Below are 17614 nucleotides of genomic sequence, written 5' to 3'. Positions count from 1 at the left end.
CAGGTGCTTAGGACATGCTGTGGCGCAGATGAACGTTAAAAAGAGAGTGAGGAATGTAAAATTGTGATTTCCAAATTGGGTGGCTGCCCAGGCGCCCACCTGAGAGAGAACCCTGATAACAAGTGACATTTTAACAACCGATTTCACCAACTCAACACAACATTAAGTATCGGTTCTGCCGCGCTGGTGCGAACCGGCCGAATCCCAGCCCCTCTTACAGGGTGATTCCCGCACCCTGCCGGAGCCCATCTCCGTGGGGCCTGTGGCCCTGGAGGTGCCAGCGGGAGCCAGGAAGCCATGCTGAGGAAGGCCAGGCTTGCAGACACCCCCAGGCACCATAGTCAGGGAGGCTCGAGTGCTGGGGTCGGCACAGCTCTGTCAAAGAGCATTTCCGGTGGAAGTGACCTGGAGCGCACTCACGGAGGAGGGACGCTGGACTGGGGGGGTCCCTTAGGGAGGGGCAGTATGGAATGGGACCTCAGAGGAGGTCTGCCCCATGCCCTCTTGGTCCCTGGCAGGCTTGGTGAGGCTGGGCCATCCGAGCCTGGGGCTGATCCCTTTATTAACATTGAGCCTGGGATTTAATTTGTCGAGATGATGAAGTGGCCACGTGCCAAGGCCAGTGCCAGTGAATCATGTCCTAGATTCTGTGTCCAGGGCTCCCACGGCCTCTGGTAGACGCATGCGTGTTAAAAACAGTCACGTCTTCACAACGCTGCCCTCAGCGAGGTGGCCCTGGGGGGAGGTGTTCCTTCCTAGGCTCGTCTGGACGTGGTCTGCACAGCCAGGCCCTGGAAAGGGGACCCTGCCGCTGGAGCTAGCTCGGAGGAAGTTCTCACCTTCTCCCCGGGGACAGTCCGCTCACGGGAGGGTCTGTGGGAGAGACAGGGAGGCAGGAGGCGGCTCCCGGGAGACGTCACTGGGGACCCGTTCTCACGTAATGTGGCTTCGGGGGGGGGGTGCTGCTACCCAAGTCTGAAGCCTTCTCCCCTTTCCTCTCACTTCTTACTTTTATTCCCATTTTCTGACATTAGGAGGAACTGAAAACCTGTTTAGATTTCCTAGCTTCCCATTTTAGAAGTTGGGGATGCAGCCACGAGCTGGAATTTATGCCTCGAGAGACTCCCCTTCTCCATTCTGCCGCGTTCGGCAGAAGGGTCTGCTGGGACCACGGCACCATGTGGAGGGGAGCGCGCCCGCTTCCTGGGCCGGGAAGGAACCCCTTCTCAGGTTCCAGCGGCGATAGGAACCGAGGGATGAGCTTGGACTGAGACGGGATGGGGCTGGCCACGGTGAGGGCCACTGGACGTGACTCAGTGGGGCTCTCAGGGGGGCGCCAGGGAGAGCAGTTCCCACACAGACAGGTGAGCACTCAGCTCCTGGCCATGGCCCTGGGCTCAGAGGCCACGCTGTCTCCAACCTGGGTTGGAAATTTCTTCTGTCACCTACTGAGACGGTGAGCCAGGAGGTGTGTGAGATTGCTCTGCAACATCTTGTTGGCATGAAGGACAAGTCACATCCCCCAAGGTCACACATCTCTCACCTGGTGGGCCGTAAAGGCGCGTCCACCCCCCACCCCTCTGCCTGGACCACATCAGGACGGACTCGCGGAGAGGACACCGTGGAGCTTTTGGAGGACGTGCCTCGCAGCCAGACGCTCCCCTCTGCTGCAGCAGAAAACCCGGGGTCACTCAGAGGAAAGAACAATACATGTAACCCCCCGACGGTGAGGATCCAGGGCGTGGCACCAGGCTCAGGAGGGACGTCGGAGGGACCGCGGCGCTCGCTCTGGTGTGGACACCCCACCCCGAGGCCACAGCGCTGGCCCGACGGCCTGTGCCGGGTTCCCATCCACGGGCCCGTCTGTTTCCCGGTGGTTGGGTTGCTCTGCGCGTGGAAGGGACAGACTGACGTCTTCCCGTGAGTGGCTGTTTGTTCATTTACACCCGCGTTTCGGCGGCCACTTATTAGGCCTCTGTTTTGTGTCAATCACACAGTTGGTTTAGAACAGATTTAGAGATGAAAAGTGTGGCTCCTGTTCTCAGGGTTCTTACAGACACATAATGAGTCATTCACTGTGTTCTGCTCCAGCAGAAACAGGCCTGATGTACATATTTTATAACACAAAGGACAATAAAGTCCTTAGTCTGCAGTGTGTTCCAGGCTTCGCAGAGGGCGGGGCCCTGACTGGCTGCCTGGCCCGGGGGGGGGGGGGCGTTGTCGAGCAGAGAGGGAGGCTCATTCCAGGAACTGGAAATGTCCAGCACGGAAGGGGTGAGTTGGGAAAACCCACAGCTCAGCTCAGCCCAGCCAGAGGCAGAGAGAAGGACTGGTCGTTCATCCAGTGGTGGGGCAGTGGCTCTGGTCGGTCATCCAGTGGTGGGGCAGTGGCTTTGGCCAGAGGGGTGGGTTGGTATGCCAGGGCTGCGTGGGTACATGGCAGACGAAATGCTGAAGACAGCGGTTTCTGCCTTTCACGAGTTTGTCTTCCACGAAGGAGCGATGCTGAGCCAGGTGCTTTCGGGCTCTCTGCGCAGGGGTGAGAGGAGATGGAGCCAAGGGCAGTGCCAGGATGTTCCGCCCACCGTGGGGAGTCAGGGGAGGCAGCCCACGGGGGAGGGGTGGGCTCACTCTGAGGGGCTGGGACCTGAGCTGCACCACACGCTGGGTCTGGAGAGGGTTCTGGCCGTGGAGATTTCCTGGAGAACAAGGTGCCGACGAGGACGAAACGGGTCACACTCGATCCCGCAGAGGGTGACGTGCCGCTGAAGGGCACGGAGGCCCATGGTTGTCCACATGACGGAGGTGCTGGCCACAGACCAGAAATCCAAGAGTGGACCTGTGTGGTGCCTGGGCCCCATAGAACCAGGGAAAGGAACATCAAAGACCAGAACCGTCATTTGAGTGTTTCCGAAACAGAGGGTCTCTTTTTCTATACCCCCTGCTTTGTGATACGTGTGGGCCGCACGGCTGTGCATTGCTAACACCTCTTCAAAGAGGCAGTCGTGGAAAGTGCAAAGCTCCTTGGAAGATCTCTGCCGTGTTCTAAGAGCCCGAGTGCGCCCCGTCCCGGGTGGCCGTGAGCGGAGTCGACAGAACGGAGCCCTGCAGGGTCTCCTCCGCCCCGTCCTTCAGCAAAAGGCACCTGCCCTTGTCACGGAATTGCCTTTGCGTGTGTGATGGACCAGCGTGCCCGCGGCCGCGGCAGACGGATGACTCTGACCCAGGTGACCGGGTGGTTCGCCAGATGCCAAACCAAAGGGGACCGTGCCGGGTGAGGCTGCAAATCATGGCTCTGAGCACGGCCCAGCCTTTCCCCTCAGCTCACGGACCAGCCATCCCAAGCCTGTGTTTGTTAAAGGTTATGTTTGCCGTACGCTAATTAAAGCCATTTGTATCCAATGACTGGGAGAACGTCCCTTTTGAAAATGAAGAAAATAACCGTTTTGTGTGTGTGTGTGTGTGTGTGTGTGTGTGTAAAGAGTCTGAGTTAATTTCATCAGCCGAGATGAGCCCCAACCACCATCTGTCTCCCACATCGAGATGTGGACGTCAATCAGCAGGTGAGGAATGCATTTCACATGGATTAGCCAGCGGAGGGCTGCCTCAGCCTGGGCTCCCCGCTGAGCAAACGGCCCACGTGTGATGGAGCGGGTGAAGGGTCATGGCGGCGGGGGGGGGGGGGGGGGGGGGGGGGGCTGTGGCCGGTGAGCAGAGGGACAGGTCAAGTTCCTGTGCAACTGGCCGTCTCCCTCCTGTCGCGGTCACGGTGGAGGGATCCAGAACACACTGTGCACGGGGCGGACACCTCTGTACATATCTGCTCGTGTCGATCGTGCAAATGGGCTGGGTGAGGATGGAGTCATCACTAATCCTGATTTATATCTAGGAGGATTTTTTAAAAAATGGATGTTTATTGCTCTTAAATATCTAAGGAGTCCCTCCTGGTGCCAGGCCCGAAGACTCCGCCGGAGGCTCCCGGCATCTCATAGAGTCCGCGCTGGTCACCCTGACGCACGATGGTCCTGCGAGAGGCGCGTCACCCCCCCGTGGGAGACGCGGGGCCCCGTGAAGGGTCTGGGATGCTCAGGGGGGCAGCGTGACGTGGAAACAGGTCACCCCTGTGGGAGACGCGGGGCCCCGTGAAGGGTCTGGGACACTCAGGGGGGCAGTGTGACGTGGACACACGTCACCCCTGTGGGAGACGCGGGGCCCCGTGAAGGGTCTGGAACACTTGGGGCAGCTTGACATGGAGACAGGCGCGGGGACACACAGACGCACTTGGATTCGCAGCGGCATCGGAACGTGTTGGTTCCCGCGTCCTGATTGGCGGCCGCACCGGCACGTGGCAGGAATGGACGGCCTCTCCCAATGTGATTGACGGGACCTGTCACACGACCCCTGTGAGATCTCTCATGGGGGAGTAAATCCACTGCCAGGGCTTGGAAGCCCCAGCTCGGTGAACGGGGGTGTTGTCCGCAGGCGGGGTGTGCGCCTGGGGGCTGGGCTTGCCCGCGAGGGAAGGGGGGCAGAGGCCCCGTCTCCGGCTCGCAGGGTTCATCTCGGGTGTCTATCTGGACGGGGGTCCTCTCTGCTTGCTCAGCCACAGGCAGCCCCTCCATCGTGTGAGCAGCCCTGTGCGCTGCACAGCAGGAATCTGGATGTCTGTGCTCCTTCCCCAAGCCCACGTGGTGGTGTGGCCCTAACCCCCAGTGGGGTGATAGTGTCCCCTGAGCGAGGAGACTCCCGAGAGCGCTCTCCCTGCCGTGCGAAGATGGCGAGACGCTGGTGTCTGTGAGCCAGGAAGAGCTCTCACGGAGTCCCACGAGGCTGACACCTTCACCGCAGTGCGTCAGGGTCTCTCGTTGAAGCTCCGCGTTCCACGGTTATTTTGGCATGGCCGCCCAAGGTCATGAAGGTGGTATTATTCGTTTTATCCTGTTGGGAAAATCGAGACTCAGAGGGGACAAACGATTGTCCCCACACATCAAGGTGACGCCCAAGCTCGCCTCTGTGCTGAGCCCGACACCAGTGGGGTCCCCGAGGGCAGGTGGCTGCGTCTCACCCTCCCTGATTGCTGGTTCCCCCAGGCCAGCTCTGCCCCCACTGCCCTCCCAGGCCGTGGCTCCCCGGTGGGAAGCTCCAAGCTCCGCCAGAGGACTGAAGAGTGTGTTTAATCACGTGGACCAGGGAGTAGTGGAGATCCTCTGGACTGGGGGCCAGAGTCCACGGTGTGTGTGGAAGGGGGGTGTCTGTGCCCTGCTGGCCTGAGCCCTAAAGTCCCCTGTCGTGGGACTGCATTGGACCCAGAGACCCAGAGACACAGCCCCCCGACCCCCCCAGATAACAGACATCGCTCCTAATAGGACGCAGGCCATGTCATACTTCCTGTTCTAGAAGCACGGGCTTCTCAGATCTCCCTTTTGTATGACAATTGCTTTCATGTGGAATTCCCCCACCCTATCCCCTTTTTTCTCTCTCTCTTTTTTTTTTTTACAAAAATGTTCCTTTTGATAAAATTTAATAATGCCACTTAGAATATGAATATATTTAATCGTGCGTGTCTCTCCTCGGTGTAACTGCAGGTTACATGAAAAGGTGCTTTGAGAGTTTCAAACCCGCAGCGATGCAGACACGTGCTGAGATGGAGGAGGGGCTGGATGCGGCGTCTGGGGCGGTAATGCTCCATTTCAGCCTGTCAGACGTCCCTAAGAATAGAGCGGCGCTCTGAAGGTTCTTCTTCTTCTTTGAAGTCATAGTAACAGTGGAGAGGGGCCTTGGAAAAAAAAAATTCAATGTGAAAATAAAATTCAATCCTTTTTACTTAGATGGAAAAACACTGCACATTATACGCGTGTATGACGTCTAACGTTATAGTGACAGTTTCCTATGTCGTTCTCCTGTTTCCTCAGCTGCCGCTGCTCCCTGTGATGTCCCAATGGGGGGCAGAGGGGGTAACCTGGCTTCGGATGCCCCTCTGGTTCCACCTCCCCTCACAAGTGCCTGGCACCTGGGGTTGGAGTTGGGTCATGTGTGTCAGCTCTGGGACTTACATCTGCTGTTCCTCATCTCTGTACGATGCTCCTGCCCCCTGGTCCCAACCCCTTCCCATCTTTGGGGGTCTCTGTTCTGTGTCAGCATCCCAGGGTCTCTGTCCACACTCTTATGGGCACAAGTCGCCTGCCCAGCTCCAGAAGGTCATCCTGTCCCTCACCCAGGCATGCCTTGGGCACAGTGTTGGTGAGTCACTCGCTGCTGACCAGCTGGCAGGTCACCGGCCTCAGATGTGCCTTGTGCCAGGCCGAGGGTGGGGTGTGCTCGGCTCACTCTATTGACTAAAAGGTGAAGTAAGAGGTGTCACCCTTTGTCTTTGGGAAGGACCAGTGTCACTGGGCACAGAGATGAGGTGTGGTCACCTCTCTGCAGTGGGACCAGAAGTGGTTGCCGGGAGCCCAGGGTGCCCGAGGCCCCAACCTCACACAGGGCCCCCTGTACTCAGTGCTATGACAGAGCTGTGCCCTGCCCACAGCTGTTTCTGTGATGGTGACATTCAAGGTGCTACTCTCTTGCTATAGGTTATAGGTAGATGATAGATTAGCAAGGTTTTCATAACCTCAAAACCAAGATCAGAAACCTGTGATCCTTGCTCGATAACTTGGCTTTGAAGGTGGTCATGCTGGGGGGTCAGACTCTGCCTGAACTTTCCCAGGTCACGAGGCTGTGCTGGCTTGACCGCCCCAGTGCATGCTCTGTCATTCATTTGGTGGTGACTCTTTGTGGTGGACGACGAGGCCGGTTCTGCTGTTCAGCCTCATCAAAGGACGAGGTGGTCAGCCTGGAGCACTGACCCCTGGAGGCTGGGCTCGGTGGGGAGTGGTCTGAAGACCTGGAAGAGACCAAGGTGGGGCATGGGGGCCCACAGGTGTGACCAGGTGGCTGGGGCTGTGGAGACTGCAGGTTCCGGGAGGGTGAAGTTCTGCAGGACCTGTTTCCGAGTGAAGGTCACTGCCCCTGAGCGCAGGGCACCCTGTCTGAGAGTTTAAGGAGCCCAGCTTCTCCAGGATGGCCGGGAAGCATGTGCAGCCAGGCAGTAGTGACCCTCTGCAGCCTTTGAGGACCAGCCGAGACGCTCAGGATCACACTGTCAGTGCCCAGCTGATGGAGACCAGAGACATCCGATCTGCAGACCTGCGCCCTCCTCCCAAACATACCTCAAGGGCCTCTCGCCTGTCAGCTGCTTGTCCCTCTGAGCTCCGGCATGTTATCTGTCATTCATGCTGCCGACTTGTCCTAAGTTCATAACCCCGTGAAGACCGGCAACCCCACCGCGCGGAGGCTCCAAGCGTGTCTTGGACGGCACCCCCCCCCTGCGGACACCGGGCTCTGCGGCAGAATTCTCAGGGTCCCACGAGCAGATCCGCCTCTGCGACAGCTCCCAGGGGACCACGAGGAGGCAGAGGCGCCTGAGACAAAGGAGTGAGGAGACTTCATCCCTGTCCTGGTGGGGAGGCCGCTGAGACTGCACTGGCCGCACACCAGGGTGTATCGCTGAAGGGAGTGGTGGGCACGGGCTCTCAGCCACAGCAGAGCGGCCAGGGGACGGCAGGGACACCGCGTGGACGTGTGAGCATCGTGAACGACCCAACCAGCAGGCATGGGGTCCGGAACGGTCAGCCTGCCGTGGAGAGAGGGTGGCGTGCAGGCTGGCGTCCCCGAGGGTTCCTGCCCCTGGTGTGGAGCTGGCCCCAAGTAGCAGACGAGGGCACAGCACACAACCCACCCCTTTGACACCCCCAGAGGAGTTAATGCCCACGGAGGAGGAGACGAGAAGGTGCCCTTGGGGTTGAAGAGGGAAGCAGAGCCCTGGGTGAGGGAAATGGTACACTTTGGGGCAGTTTTCAAAGATGTCGCCCACGTTTCAAAGCTGTACCTAGTAACACATTGTTTTTGTGTTTTTACAACAGACGACTTTTTTTTTTCTTCTGGAGTTAGAAGTAGGGGGGCAGGAACAGACAGACTCCTGCATGCGCCCGACCGGGATCCACCCGGCATGCCCAGGGGGCGATGCTCTGCCCATCTGGGGTGTTGCTCCACTGCAACCAGAGTCATTCTAGCGCCTGGGGCAGAGGCCATGGAGCCATCCTCAGCACCCGGGGCCAACTTTGCTCCCATGGAGCCTTGGCTGTGGGAGGAGAAGAGAGAGACAGAGAGGAAGGAGAGGGGAAAGGGTGGAGAAGCAGATGGGTGCTTCTCCTGTGTGCCCTGGCTGGGAATCGAACCCGGGACTTCCACATGCTGGGTCAATGCTCTACTGCTGAGCCAGCCAGCCAGCCAGGGCCTCAGACGACTTATTTTTGATGTCACCTTTAAGAGTCACAATGCTGACAGAAGCGTGTTCATTTCTGCATGCATATGTCCGCTTTTCTTCTGTTCTAACCACACAGTGGATTTACGAGCAATCCATTATCTACCTCCTGTGATCAGTATAAACCCACCGTCACAATCCGAGTCACATCTGTCTGTGCGTGTGCAGGGGAAGGTGCAGCTGGACAGTCACCTGAGCCCCTGGTTCACCATAGTGACAAGGCCAGCTGTGACTTCCATGAGAGCCAGCCAACAGCGCTGCCTGGGGCGTGAGCCCCAGAGTCCCGAGGAGCCTGGTGCTGCCCAGGAGGGTGGTGGGTGGGCGGATGTGGCTTATGTAGCTCAGCCTGTGCTGGGAAATGGATGTCTGCTCTCTGGAAAAGGTTGAGGGCTGCACTCCGGCCACACACTATCCCTGGGCCGGAGGGAGACGGCTGTGCAGGGGTGCAGATAGATGTACCTGGGCCTCTCTCCCTCCGGCTCCTCCCCCATCCCTTCTTTGCCCGTTTCCACCTCCACCTCTGTCTCCACCTCTGTCTCCATCTCCACCTCTGTCTCCACCTCTGTCTCCACCTCCACCTCTGTCTCCACCTCCACCTCTATCCTTTCTCTCCTTCTTTGGTCCTAGTCTGTGATCCCTCTGTTCCCCCTGTACCTGGCAGAGCCCCCCAATGTGTGAAATGGATTTCCTTGTGGAAATTGTGTCATTTCACGGTCTCTTCTGCCTTTGATCTCTCTACTTTTGGATGGTAATTATAGCTTTGAACACGTTGTGAGGTCTGTGGGACTCACCCAGAGCTCGCTCTTCTGTTCACTCACTCACTCTCCACGTGTTTCTGAGGTCAGAGAGGTGGACAGTGGCTCTGCTGGTCACTCCCTGGACACGTGCCAGGCAGGGTGCTGACTTCCTCTGGGCATGGCAGGACGTGGCCAGCTCCTGGCAGTGCCCGGCTGGCATCTGGCGTGGCCCTCTGGGCACAGTACGGTGCTGGGTCCAGCCCGACGCAGACGCTGACTGCCACCGGGTCAGAAACGTCACCTCCAGGTCAGACAGGCGCCGAGCCCTTCCCTGCCGCCATCAGCACTGGACGCCCGTGGGCGCTGGGCGGGCTTCCTGCGTCAGCGTCCTGCTCTTGCTCTGCCTCAGAAGCCTGCCCTCCTCAGAGGTTCCAGAACAGTCCAGTGAGGACAGGCTGTCATCTCCACAGGCTGCTGCGTCCATTGGTGACAGGGGGTCCTTGTGAAGTCACACGGGCCAGCAACAGAATCCCGAAACTATACCGAGGTCTGGCTGGGGACAGAGGGGTGGAGACGTGCTCCTTGTGGTGGGGCCACTTTACGAGGGTGGTGCCACCTGACAGAACAGTGACCTTTCCTGTGGAGAAAGCTGAGCTCATGTCCTGTCACCCAAGTGTTTGAAGCCTTTAGTTTCTGCAGTGTCCGTTCTGAACCCACCGCCTGTGAGAAATGCAAGGGGGCTCAGAAGTTACCTGCCGCTTACGTGACATTACCTCTGTCACAGTGGAGCTCGGGAAGGTTCCCGCAGACCTCATGTGCTGACCTTTGTGGCAGACCGGGGGTGGGTGGAGGGGGTGGCACCCGCAGTTCTGCGCCCATCGAATGTCCCTCCTCACACGGGGTCCCAACCGCTGCCCACCATCCGGGCCCACGCACAGAGCAGGCTGAGGACATCGCCTCTGAGGCTCAGGGGCCAGGCAATGGTCCTATCTGCCCATCCCCATGACAGGGCTCCTGTCCTCGCTGTTGGCACAGGGCTTGGCTGTTTGTTCTGGGGCTGTGTTCGTCTGTGACATGGGGAGGTAGTTCTGTCCCAGGGACAGTGCGTTGGTGGGGGATGTTCTACGTGTCACCTTCATGCCCGGGCAGCTGCGCTCATGGGCTCAGGTTCCCGGCTGCATCAGCCACGCCGTGTGGTGACATGCCAGGGAAGCCCGCAGCCTCTGAGGCCCCTGGTGCGAGGAGGGGACAGGAAAACAGGGTCCTTTGCCACCTCTGCACCCGGCCATGTTGACTGCCCTGCTCCCTGCAGCACGAGGCGGGTGGGGGCTCCCTGGGAAGTCTCCCCTCCACCTTGTTCTTCCCCTCCCTGAGCAGCTGGAGTTGAGAGTCCAAGGGCAGCTGCTCAGTCTTGTCTCTTTCTTCAAATGGCTCACCAGCGGGACTGGACAGTGACCGTGTCACAAGGACAGGGTGGAACCCGAGCTCTGGGCGAGAGGCACCCGGGGAAGGGGCTTATTAAGGAGCGTCCACTCTGCTCCAGGCTCTCCTTCCAACCCACCAGTCCAAGCCCCGCCGTCCCCCGAGGCTTCCCTGGGGTTGGCTGTGTCTCTCTTGCTCCTGCTGGTGCCCGGGACCCGCAGTGGGCACTCATTGACCACTTGGGCGGCATTGGCACCGCCCGCCGGCCACTTTCCCGAGGACCCTGTCTCCCTTAATGTTTTCGGTTCTCACAGAGGCAGCGGCAGACCTGGAAAAATCAATGCATTCTTCAAGCCTCATTGAGAGCCATATACAGTGGGCCTGAGTGGGCCATTTTTATTATCTTAAACATAAATTGCATTTTTCCCTTATTATCAGGTTTTTTCAAAGGCGCCCGGGGCTCTGTCAATGGACCATTCCAGCCTTCCCCAGCGGTTCGCTTTGTAACCTGGAAAACAATGTGCCGCGACGATTTCTCTGTCGTGTAACACGAGGTGGCTGTTCCTCCCTCGCCGGAGCCTGCAGAAATCATTCTTAGGCGGCGCTTAAGGGGAAACCATTCGATTAAAATACCGTCATTGTGCTCCCTAAGACGACTCTGTCGTTGGGTGGTTGTTACTTGTTCCTGCAGGTAAGAAATGCTCACATATAGAAATGGAGTCACTGGATTGTGGGCCACAGAGAATGGAGCCCCAGTGACTCCAGGATTGTCCCCCCTGCCTGCCCCATGTCCTGCGCTGGCCTCTCCTGGAGAGGGGGAGCCCCAGTGACTCCAGGATTGTCCCCCCTGCCTGCCCCATGTCCTGCGCTGGCCTCTCCTGGAGAGGGGGAGCCATCCATCTCCAAGCACAGTCCCCCCGTAAGGACGTGTCCATGAGCTTGTCCCAGTGGCACTTCCCGTCTGCTGCGGGCGGGGGCCGGCGTGCATGGGCGTGGCTGTGAGATGGGGGCCGGCGTGCATGGGCGGCTGTGAGACGTGTCTCTCTCAGCCCTTCCCATAATGACCAGCAGGCTCGTGACAACCCGGAACTCATCCTGCCCACTGTCCCCTCCAACCTCCGGACACCTCCAGGGTCGTGTTGGAGAAGGTTGGTTCCAAAGGCTTGACCCGTCAGGGGTCGCCATCGGCTGTTCAGGGCAGACGAGGTTGAGTCTCTCCTCTGCCCTGTTCCTGGGGGATACCCCATGACCTTGAGTTAGGACTGAGCCCAGCAGGAAAGCGGAACCAGAATGTTCTCACCGGCCCACCAGGGGCACACTGTCTGCCTCTCGCATTTCTTTGGGACTTGACGCCAAACAGCTCCAGATGTCCTGCTGACGTCCGAAAGCCCAGAACTGGGAGCAACGCAGGAGGTTAGTTTCATTTTATCCGTGAGGAAACTGAGACCGAGAGACGTCGGTATTGAGTGAATTAAAGTGACACGGAATTTCAGAACCACGCTCTGCATTAGGTGACGCTGCTGACAACATTTCTCCTATCTTTTTTGACAAGCTGGACAATGTTGACTGACCTGCAGCTGTTCTTGATTTTAATAATTCTTGAGGAACAACATTTTGGACATGTGAAGATGTCCTTGTGCTATATTCGACGTGAGCCTCCGCTGCTAGGGTGGGGGGGCACACTTACCTCGTCCTTCTGTCCCCCTTCTATCGTGTTTGAACTGCCCCTGAACTGGGGCTTGATCCTGGGTGACAGCAGGTGCCTTCGGTCTGGGTGGACAACAGAGATGTGACATGCTGGGGAGCTGGCCGTGGAGTCTGACGGGGACATGAACACGCCCACCTCATTCTTCTTTTATGGGAACGAGGTTGGTTCATTCCTGAGCCACCAGAGTGCCCAGAGCCACATCTCATCCAGGAGACGGAGCTTGGCTTTTCTGTCCCCGCTCTCCTCAAGGGGACAAGTGACTGCCTCAGTCACCGCCTGAGCACTCTCGTCTCTGCTCCCCACGGGTCAGCCTCCTTGGTACCCTGCAGCATTTTGAAGGAAGGGGCTGATTGCTCCCCATAAACCCCCGCCCCTGTCTGGCTCTCACGTGAGCAGCCAGTGCGCCCTGGTCAGTTCACGGGCGGGAAGACTGTCCACTTCCACCCCTTCTCTCCTTCCAGACTTCCAGGAGACCTTCCCCGTCCTCCTGCTGCTCAGCCGTGCCCAGAGGAGTCTAACTGAGGGCCGTCGGCGAGCGTGACGCAGTGCAGGGCTGGTCTCCACCAGCAACGTGTTAGTGGCGCCTGAGGGTGTTCCCACCCGCCTCTCCCGGGGGCGGGAACATGACGTGTGCACCCTGAGTGCTTCAGCGCCCACAGTCTCACAACCGCTTTGTTGATTTTCCTCCGTAAACAACTTCTCTTTGGCACGCAGGGGAGTATTGCGTGACCATATCGTCAGAGCCGGTGGAGAGCCCCGGAGCAGAGAGCACTTCAGTGCCTCTGTGTGGACCCCAGAAGTGGCCGTCCAGGGAGAGCCGTAGAGAAGGCACTGTCCTGGGTGCGGCAGCCGTGACACAGACCCAGTTTCCAGTGAGTGGGCTCGGGGTGCGCGCCTACCGCACACCTCTGAGGTGGCTGCAGACTTCAGGACCGGTCACGGTGCTGGCAGCAGGGAGACCACATAGGGCCAGGCACAAACCTCGTCTCGGGAGTTCGGGGGGACGGGTGTGATTAGGGGGTTACAGCGGTCACCCAACGTCTCTTCTCAGTGAGGACTGCCACGCCACTGACCTTACAAAGGTCACTGTTCTCAGTGGAAGACGGACTTTTACATCCTCTCCAGATGACGGGGGAGGACACGTGAGTGTGGCTGCTCCCACCCGGGAGCAGCACTGTCGGTACACGGTTCCACCGGCAACTTTTCTGACACGATTTGTACATACAATACCGTGGTCACACGTGTTCTGACGGTACGCAGCCACCATGTGGACTTGGGGCAGGTGCTGTGGAACCAGACACAAGCCCAGCCTTCCCTGATGGCCCCTCAGGCTTGAATGGAATCGCTACCCCGGGGCCTTGACACGTGCTCTGGCAGGAAAAGCCCTCTGTGCATTTCTAGCCACAATGCACGTCCCTAAATGCGCCAAGTCTGGGGTCATAACTGAAACGTTCGATTTCATTTGAAGTTGAAGGTTTTCCACCCTTTCTCCTGGTTCTTCTTGGGGCTGGGTCTCTGTGGAAGGGTCGGTGGGGGCGACGAGGAAGCTGGGCCCCACAACTATTTCCTGAGCTCCCCTCTGGGGCATCGTTGGTGGGTGGTCAGTTTGGGAGCCAGCTGAGGCCAAGACGGAGCCCCCCGGGTAACTTATTACAGCATGGGCTCTGTAGGAGATGCTGTGGGGACAGGATGCCCCGAAAATCTATGAGTCTAATTCAGCCCCCACCCTGCTTGATGGCTTGCTTCACCGGAGGAGGAAGACATTAGTGCAGAGGGTGGCCGGCATTCAGGTCATTAGGTCTCCAGCTGTCAGACGGCCTCTTGAGCAGCGGAAACAAGGGGGAGGGCACGGAGGACATGTGGCCAGAGCGGCATTACGTGGACGCTGGAGCACGAGCATCGTTCACCTGAGGGTGGGGTGTCCCCACTACAACGGAAGGCCTGCAGGGAGTGGTCCTGTGCTTGCAAAACAGAGCCTCTCTCTGAGGTCTCTGGGTCTCTCCCACGTCACACCCATTCTTTCTGGCGATGCTTCTGTGTCTGGGACATTTTTCTCGAGTCTCACAGCCAATAACCCTCTTCCTACGTCGTCTCCTACCTGGTGGCTTCCCTCTGGCTGGAGACGCAGTGACCTGCTGACTGTTTTGCAGACAGGGAGCCGGGGGTGGGGACAGCGTGGCCCTGCACGGGACCTGCAGAGACTGGGGTATCAGGCTCCTCCTGACCTTGACGTCTTGACAAGCAGTGGGCTCTGGGTGCGTTGGGGCCAGGCCGGGGCTCTGCTCAGCACCACAGGGGTCAGAGAACAGAGCGTGGCTCCTGGGGTCAGGGGTCAGGTTTGGTTGTACAGCTCAGTGAGAGGCTGGCAGCTCCTGCCCCAAGGCTAGTCCTGAAATAGGCCCGCTTGTGGCATTGCCAGGCCCCGAGGCATGACTCTTGGCGGTGGTCACAGCTGCTCAGGGGTTTGGTACCCGGTGCCACCTCTGTGCAGAGACATGGTCCATTGGCTGCCAGCCTGAGCTAAAGGCCCTTTAACAGCCCGGCCCAGCCTGCTGGCTGTGGGCAGAGCCCGTGGGGTCTTCAGTCTGACAGCCAGTTGATGAGAGCCTTGCTGTGGTCATAACACCCTCTGTCCGTCCATCTGTCCACCTGACAGAGGGAGGGGACCCAACTGCCCTGGGGTTTCTGCTTGTCCAGGAGAACGCCCTCTGTGGGGTCCAGGACTGTCCCCTTGGCACACTGCTGTGCAGCTACAAGGGTTCCGGGCACAGACGTCCACCTCAGGCGTGATAGCCGGGCCCCTGTGGAAGCCCAGCCTGTGGGGCTCCTTCCCCAATGGAGGGCAGAGGAGGCCAGAGGAGGCCAGAGGCAGCAGGGTCCTGAGGAAGCTGGGAGGCAGGTGGACAGGGCTCTGGCCCTTCCCCCCTCTGCCCTCCAAGTGCAGATGCTGGGGCTTCGAGGGGACTTCAAGGCACCTTCCTGCCACTTCACGTGTGTGCACACATGTGCATACACACAGGAACACACATGTGCACACACACAAGAACACACATGTGCACACACAGGCACACACACAGGCACACACACGTGCACAGGAACACATGTGCACACACACGTGCATACACACAGGAGCACACATGTGCACACACAAGAACACACATGTGCACACACAAGAACACATGTGCATACACACAGGCACACATGTGCATACATACAGGCACACACATGTGCATGCACACAGGAACACATGTACACACAGGAACACACGTGCATACACACGGGAACACGTGCATACACACAGGAATACACACGTGCATACACACAGAAACACACATGTGCATGCACACAGGAACACACACGTGCATACACACAGGAATACACACGTGCATACACACAGAAACACACACGTATACAAAGCAGCACATCGTCCTCCGTCCTCCCCTCCATGGGAAGGGATTCACTGGGGACCTTCCTGGGCTGGACAGATGCTTCCAAAGGGTCCTGACCACGGGTGCCTCTCGGGGTCTCTGTGGTGACTGTACCCGTTAGGTGGGTGCGTGGCTGAATGGTTTGGGGTTCCCTCCGAATTCTCAGCACTGACAGTGGCCCATCTTGGAGCCGCTCCTGACACCTGCTTGTCTCTCGCAAACGTTGAAGGTCGATGTAGACGTTTTGAAACAGGATGGAACTTAAACTTCGTTTTTCTATTGAAAATCCATGCTTCTGACATTTCTTTCCCCCTTCCTCCCAAACGGCTTTTCAAAGTGCTGGGTCGGCTGACTCCTAGCAGAGCCAGCAGCCATCTCAGCGAGGAGCCAACAGAGGAGGGTGGGACCGAGGGGGCCCCTCGTGGCCACCTGCCGTGGAAAGTCTGAGAAAGTCCGTCCCACGTCGGCCCTCTGTCCTTGTCAGGGAGTGCCTGTCCCCTCAACCAAAACCCACGTGGCCTGGTCTGCAAGGTGGGGCTGACCGCGTTGCGCATGGGGGCTCTCGCGGCCAGAGGAACTAGGCGTCACTGGAGGGACTTGTTATGAGACCATGTGACAGTGCAGGCCTTCAGGGGATGCGATGTCGGCTCCCCAACTGGATGTGCAAGCTGGCGTTTTGTCCTTGTGTTGCTCTTCCAAGCTGATGTGGCCGGTGGAATGCTAATGACAACTGTTTTGCTCTCGCAGAGAAAAGCAGGAGGCGTGTCTGCAGGCCCCGCCCTCCAGCCCTGCGGCTGCCCACGGACAGGAAGAGCCCGGGCAGGGTCGAAAGAGACAAGGTCAGTCCTGGGATGCAAAGCTCTGGATGGGGGGGGGGGGGCTGAGGCTGCAGACCCTCCCTACCGCCCTCCACCTACGCTTCGCTGGTCCCCACACAAGTCCGTCAAACCCAGAAATTGCAGAGGAAGCCCCGGGGGGGGGGGGAGGGGAAGGCGTAGTAGATGCAGCCGGCCGCCTGCTCGGACCTGGGGCCCAGAGCTCGCCAGGCAATGCTCTGTTCAGAGGAGGGCGGGTGTGACCCTGGCCCCTGTCCCCACATTTCAGGGGATGCTTGTGCACGCAGATTAGCCGGCCGCGGGAAGACACCCCCCAGACCGTTCCCTGGTCAGCGTTTGGCTTTGACTTTTGAAGAGAACCCAACACACATTTTTTTGTTGTTGTTATTATTATTTTTGTTGTTTTTAAGACGTTCTAGCCTTAGGCCTCCTCTTTTCCCGGTTGCCAAGTGGCATTTGAGGCCCACCCGTGAACGCCTTTGGCGTGTTGCTGCCACACAAACCTGGGAGATGCTGCCGTGGCTACATCTGAAGGTCGCCAGAGGAGCCTACCTCGCCCCGACCTACCCGGGGGACGGGAGGCCTCGGGTCCGACCAGGGTCCCGTGGACACTCCCTCTCCCTTGGCATTGTCAGCTGTGTCTCTGCTGACACAGAGGCCCGGGACAGGGACGTCCCTGTCACGCCGGTTTCTGTGCCAGTTCCCCAGGCGTGGTATTCCTGGGCCCCATCCCAACCAGCGTCCACGACTTCATGTCCACCCTGGTGCCGATGGCGTGGTGCGAGCGGGCCGCGCGTGCTGCGTACGGCACACTAAAGCTTCGCTCCTTGCTCCTCGATGCGAGGATTCCTCGTGCGGGATCAGGTTCGCCCTGCAAGGTGATTGATTTATTGTGCTGATCAATCAGCCCGGCCGGGACCTGCGCTACTTCCTGCGCCGCTCTGCTCTGCGGGTCTAATTCACCTGTATTACCTTAAGCGTGAAACAGGGGCTTCCCCTCAATGAGCCGTTTTTATTGCCAACAGGACATCACCACTTGCGCGGCCCCGGGAAGGGGCCGCCGTAATTAGCGGCTCAGAGTCCTGGCATCGCCAAAGTGTCCTGTCACTAATCACGGC

The 17614-nt window shown here is 58.7% G+C and overlaps 1 protein-coding gene across 1 annotated transcript in view; it reads left to right on the top strand.

Moving 5' to 3' along the window:
• Nucleotides 1–17614, top strand: part of TCERG1L (transcription elongation regulator 1 like) — a 114857-nt gene that overhangs the window by 65051 nt on the left and 32192 nt on the right. The window contains exon 5 of the mRNA XM_066239447.1: nt 16408–16499. Within this exon, the coding sequence (XP_066095544.1) occupies nt 16408–16499 (92 nt within the window). The remainder of the gene's footprint in view (nt 1–16407; nt 16500–17614) is intronic.

This window comes from Saccopteryx bilineata, chromosome 7, assembly GCF_036850765.1.
Source record: "Saccopteryx bilineata isolate mSacBil1 chromosome 7, mSacBil1_pri_phased_curated, whole genome shotgun sequence".
NCBI classification, from domain to species: Eukaryota; Metazoa; Chordata; class Mammalia; order Chiroptera; family Emballonuridae; genus Saccopteryx; species Saccopteryx bilineata.
This window is presented reverse-complemented; position numbering and strand designations above follow the sequence as displayed.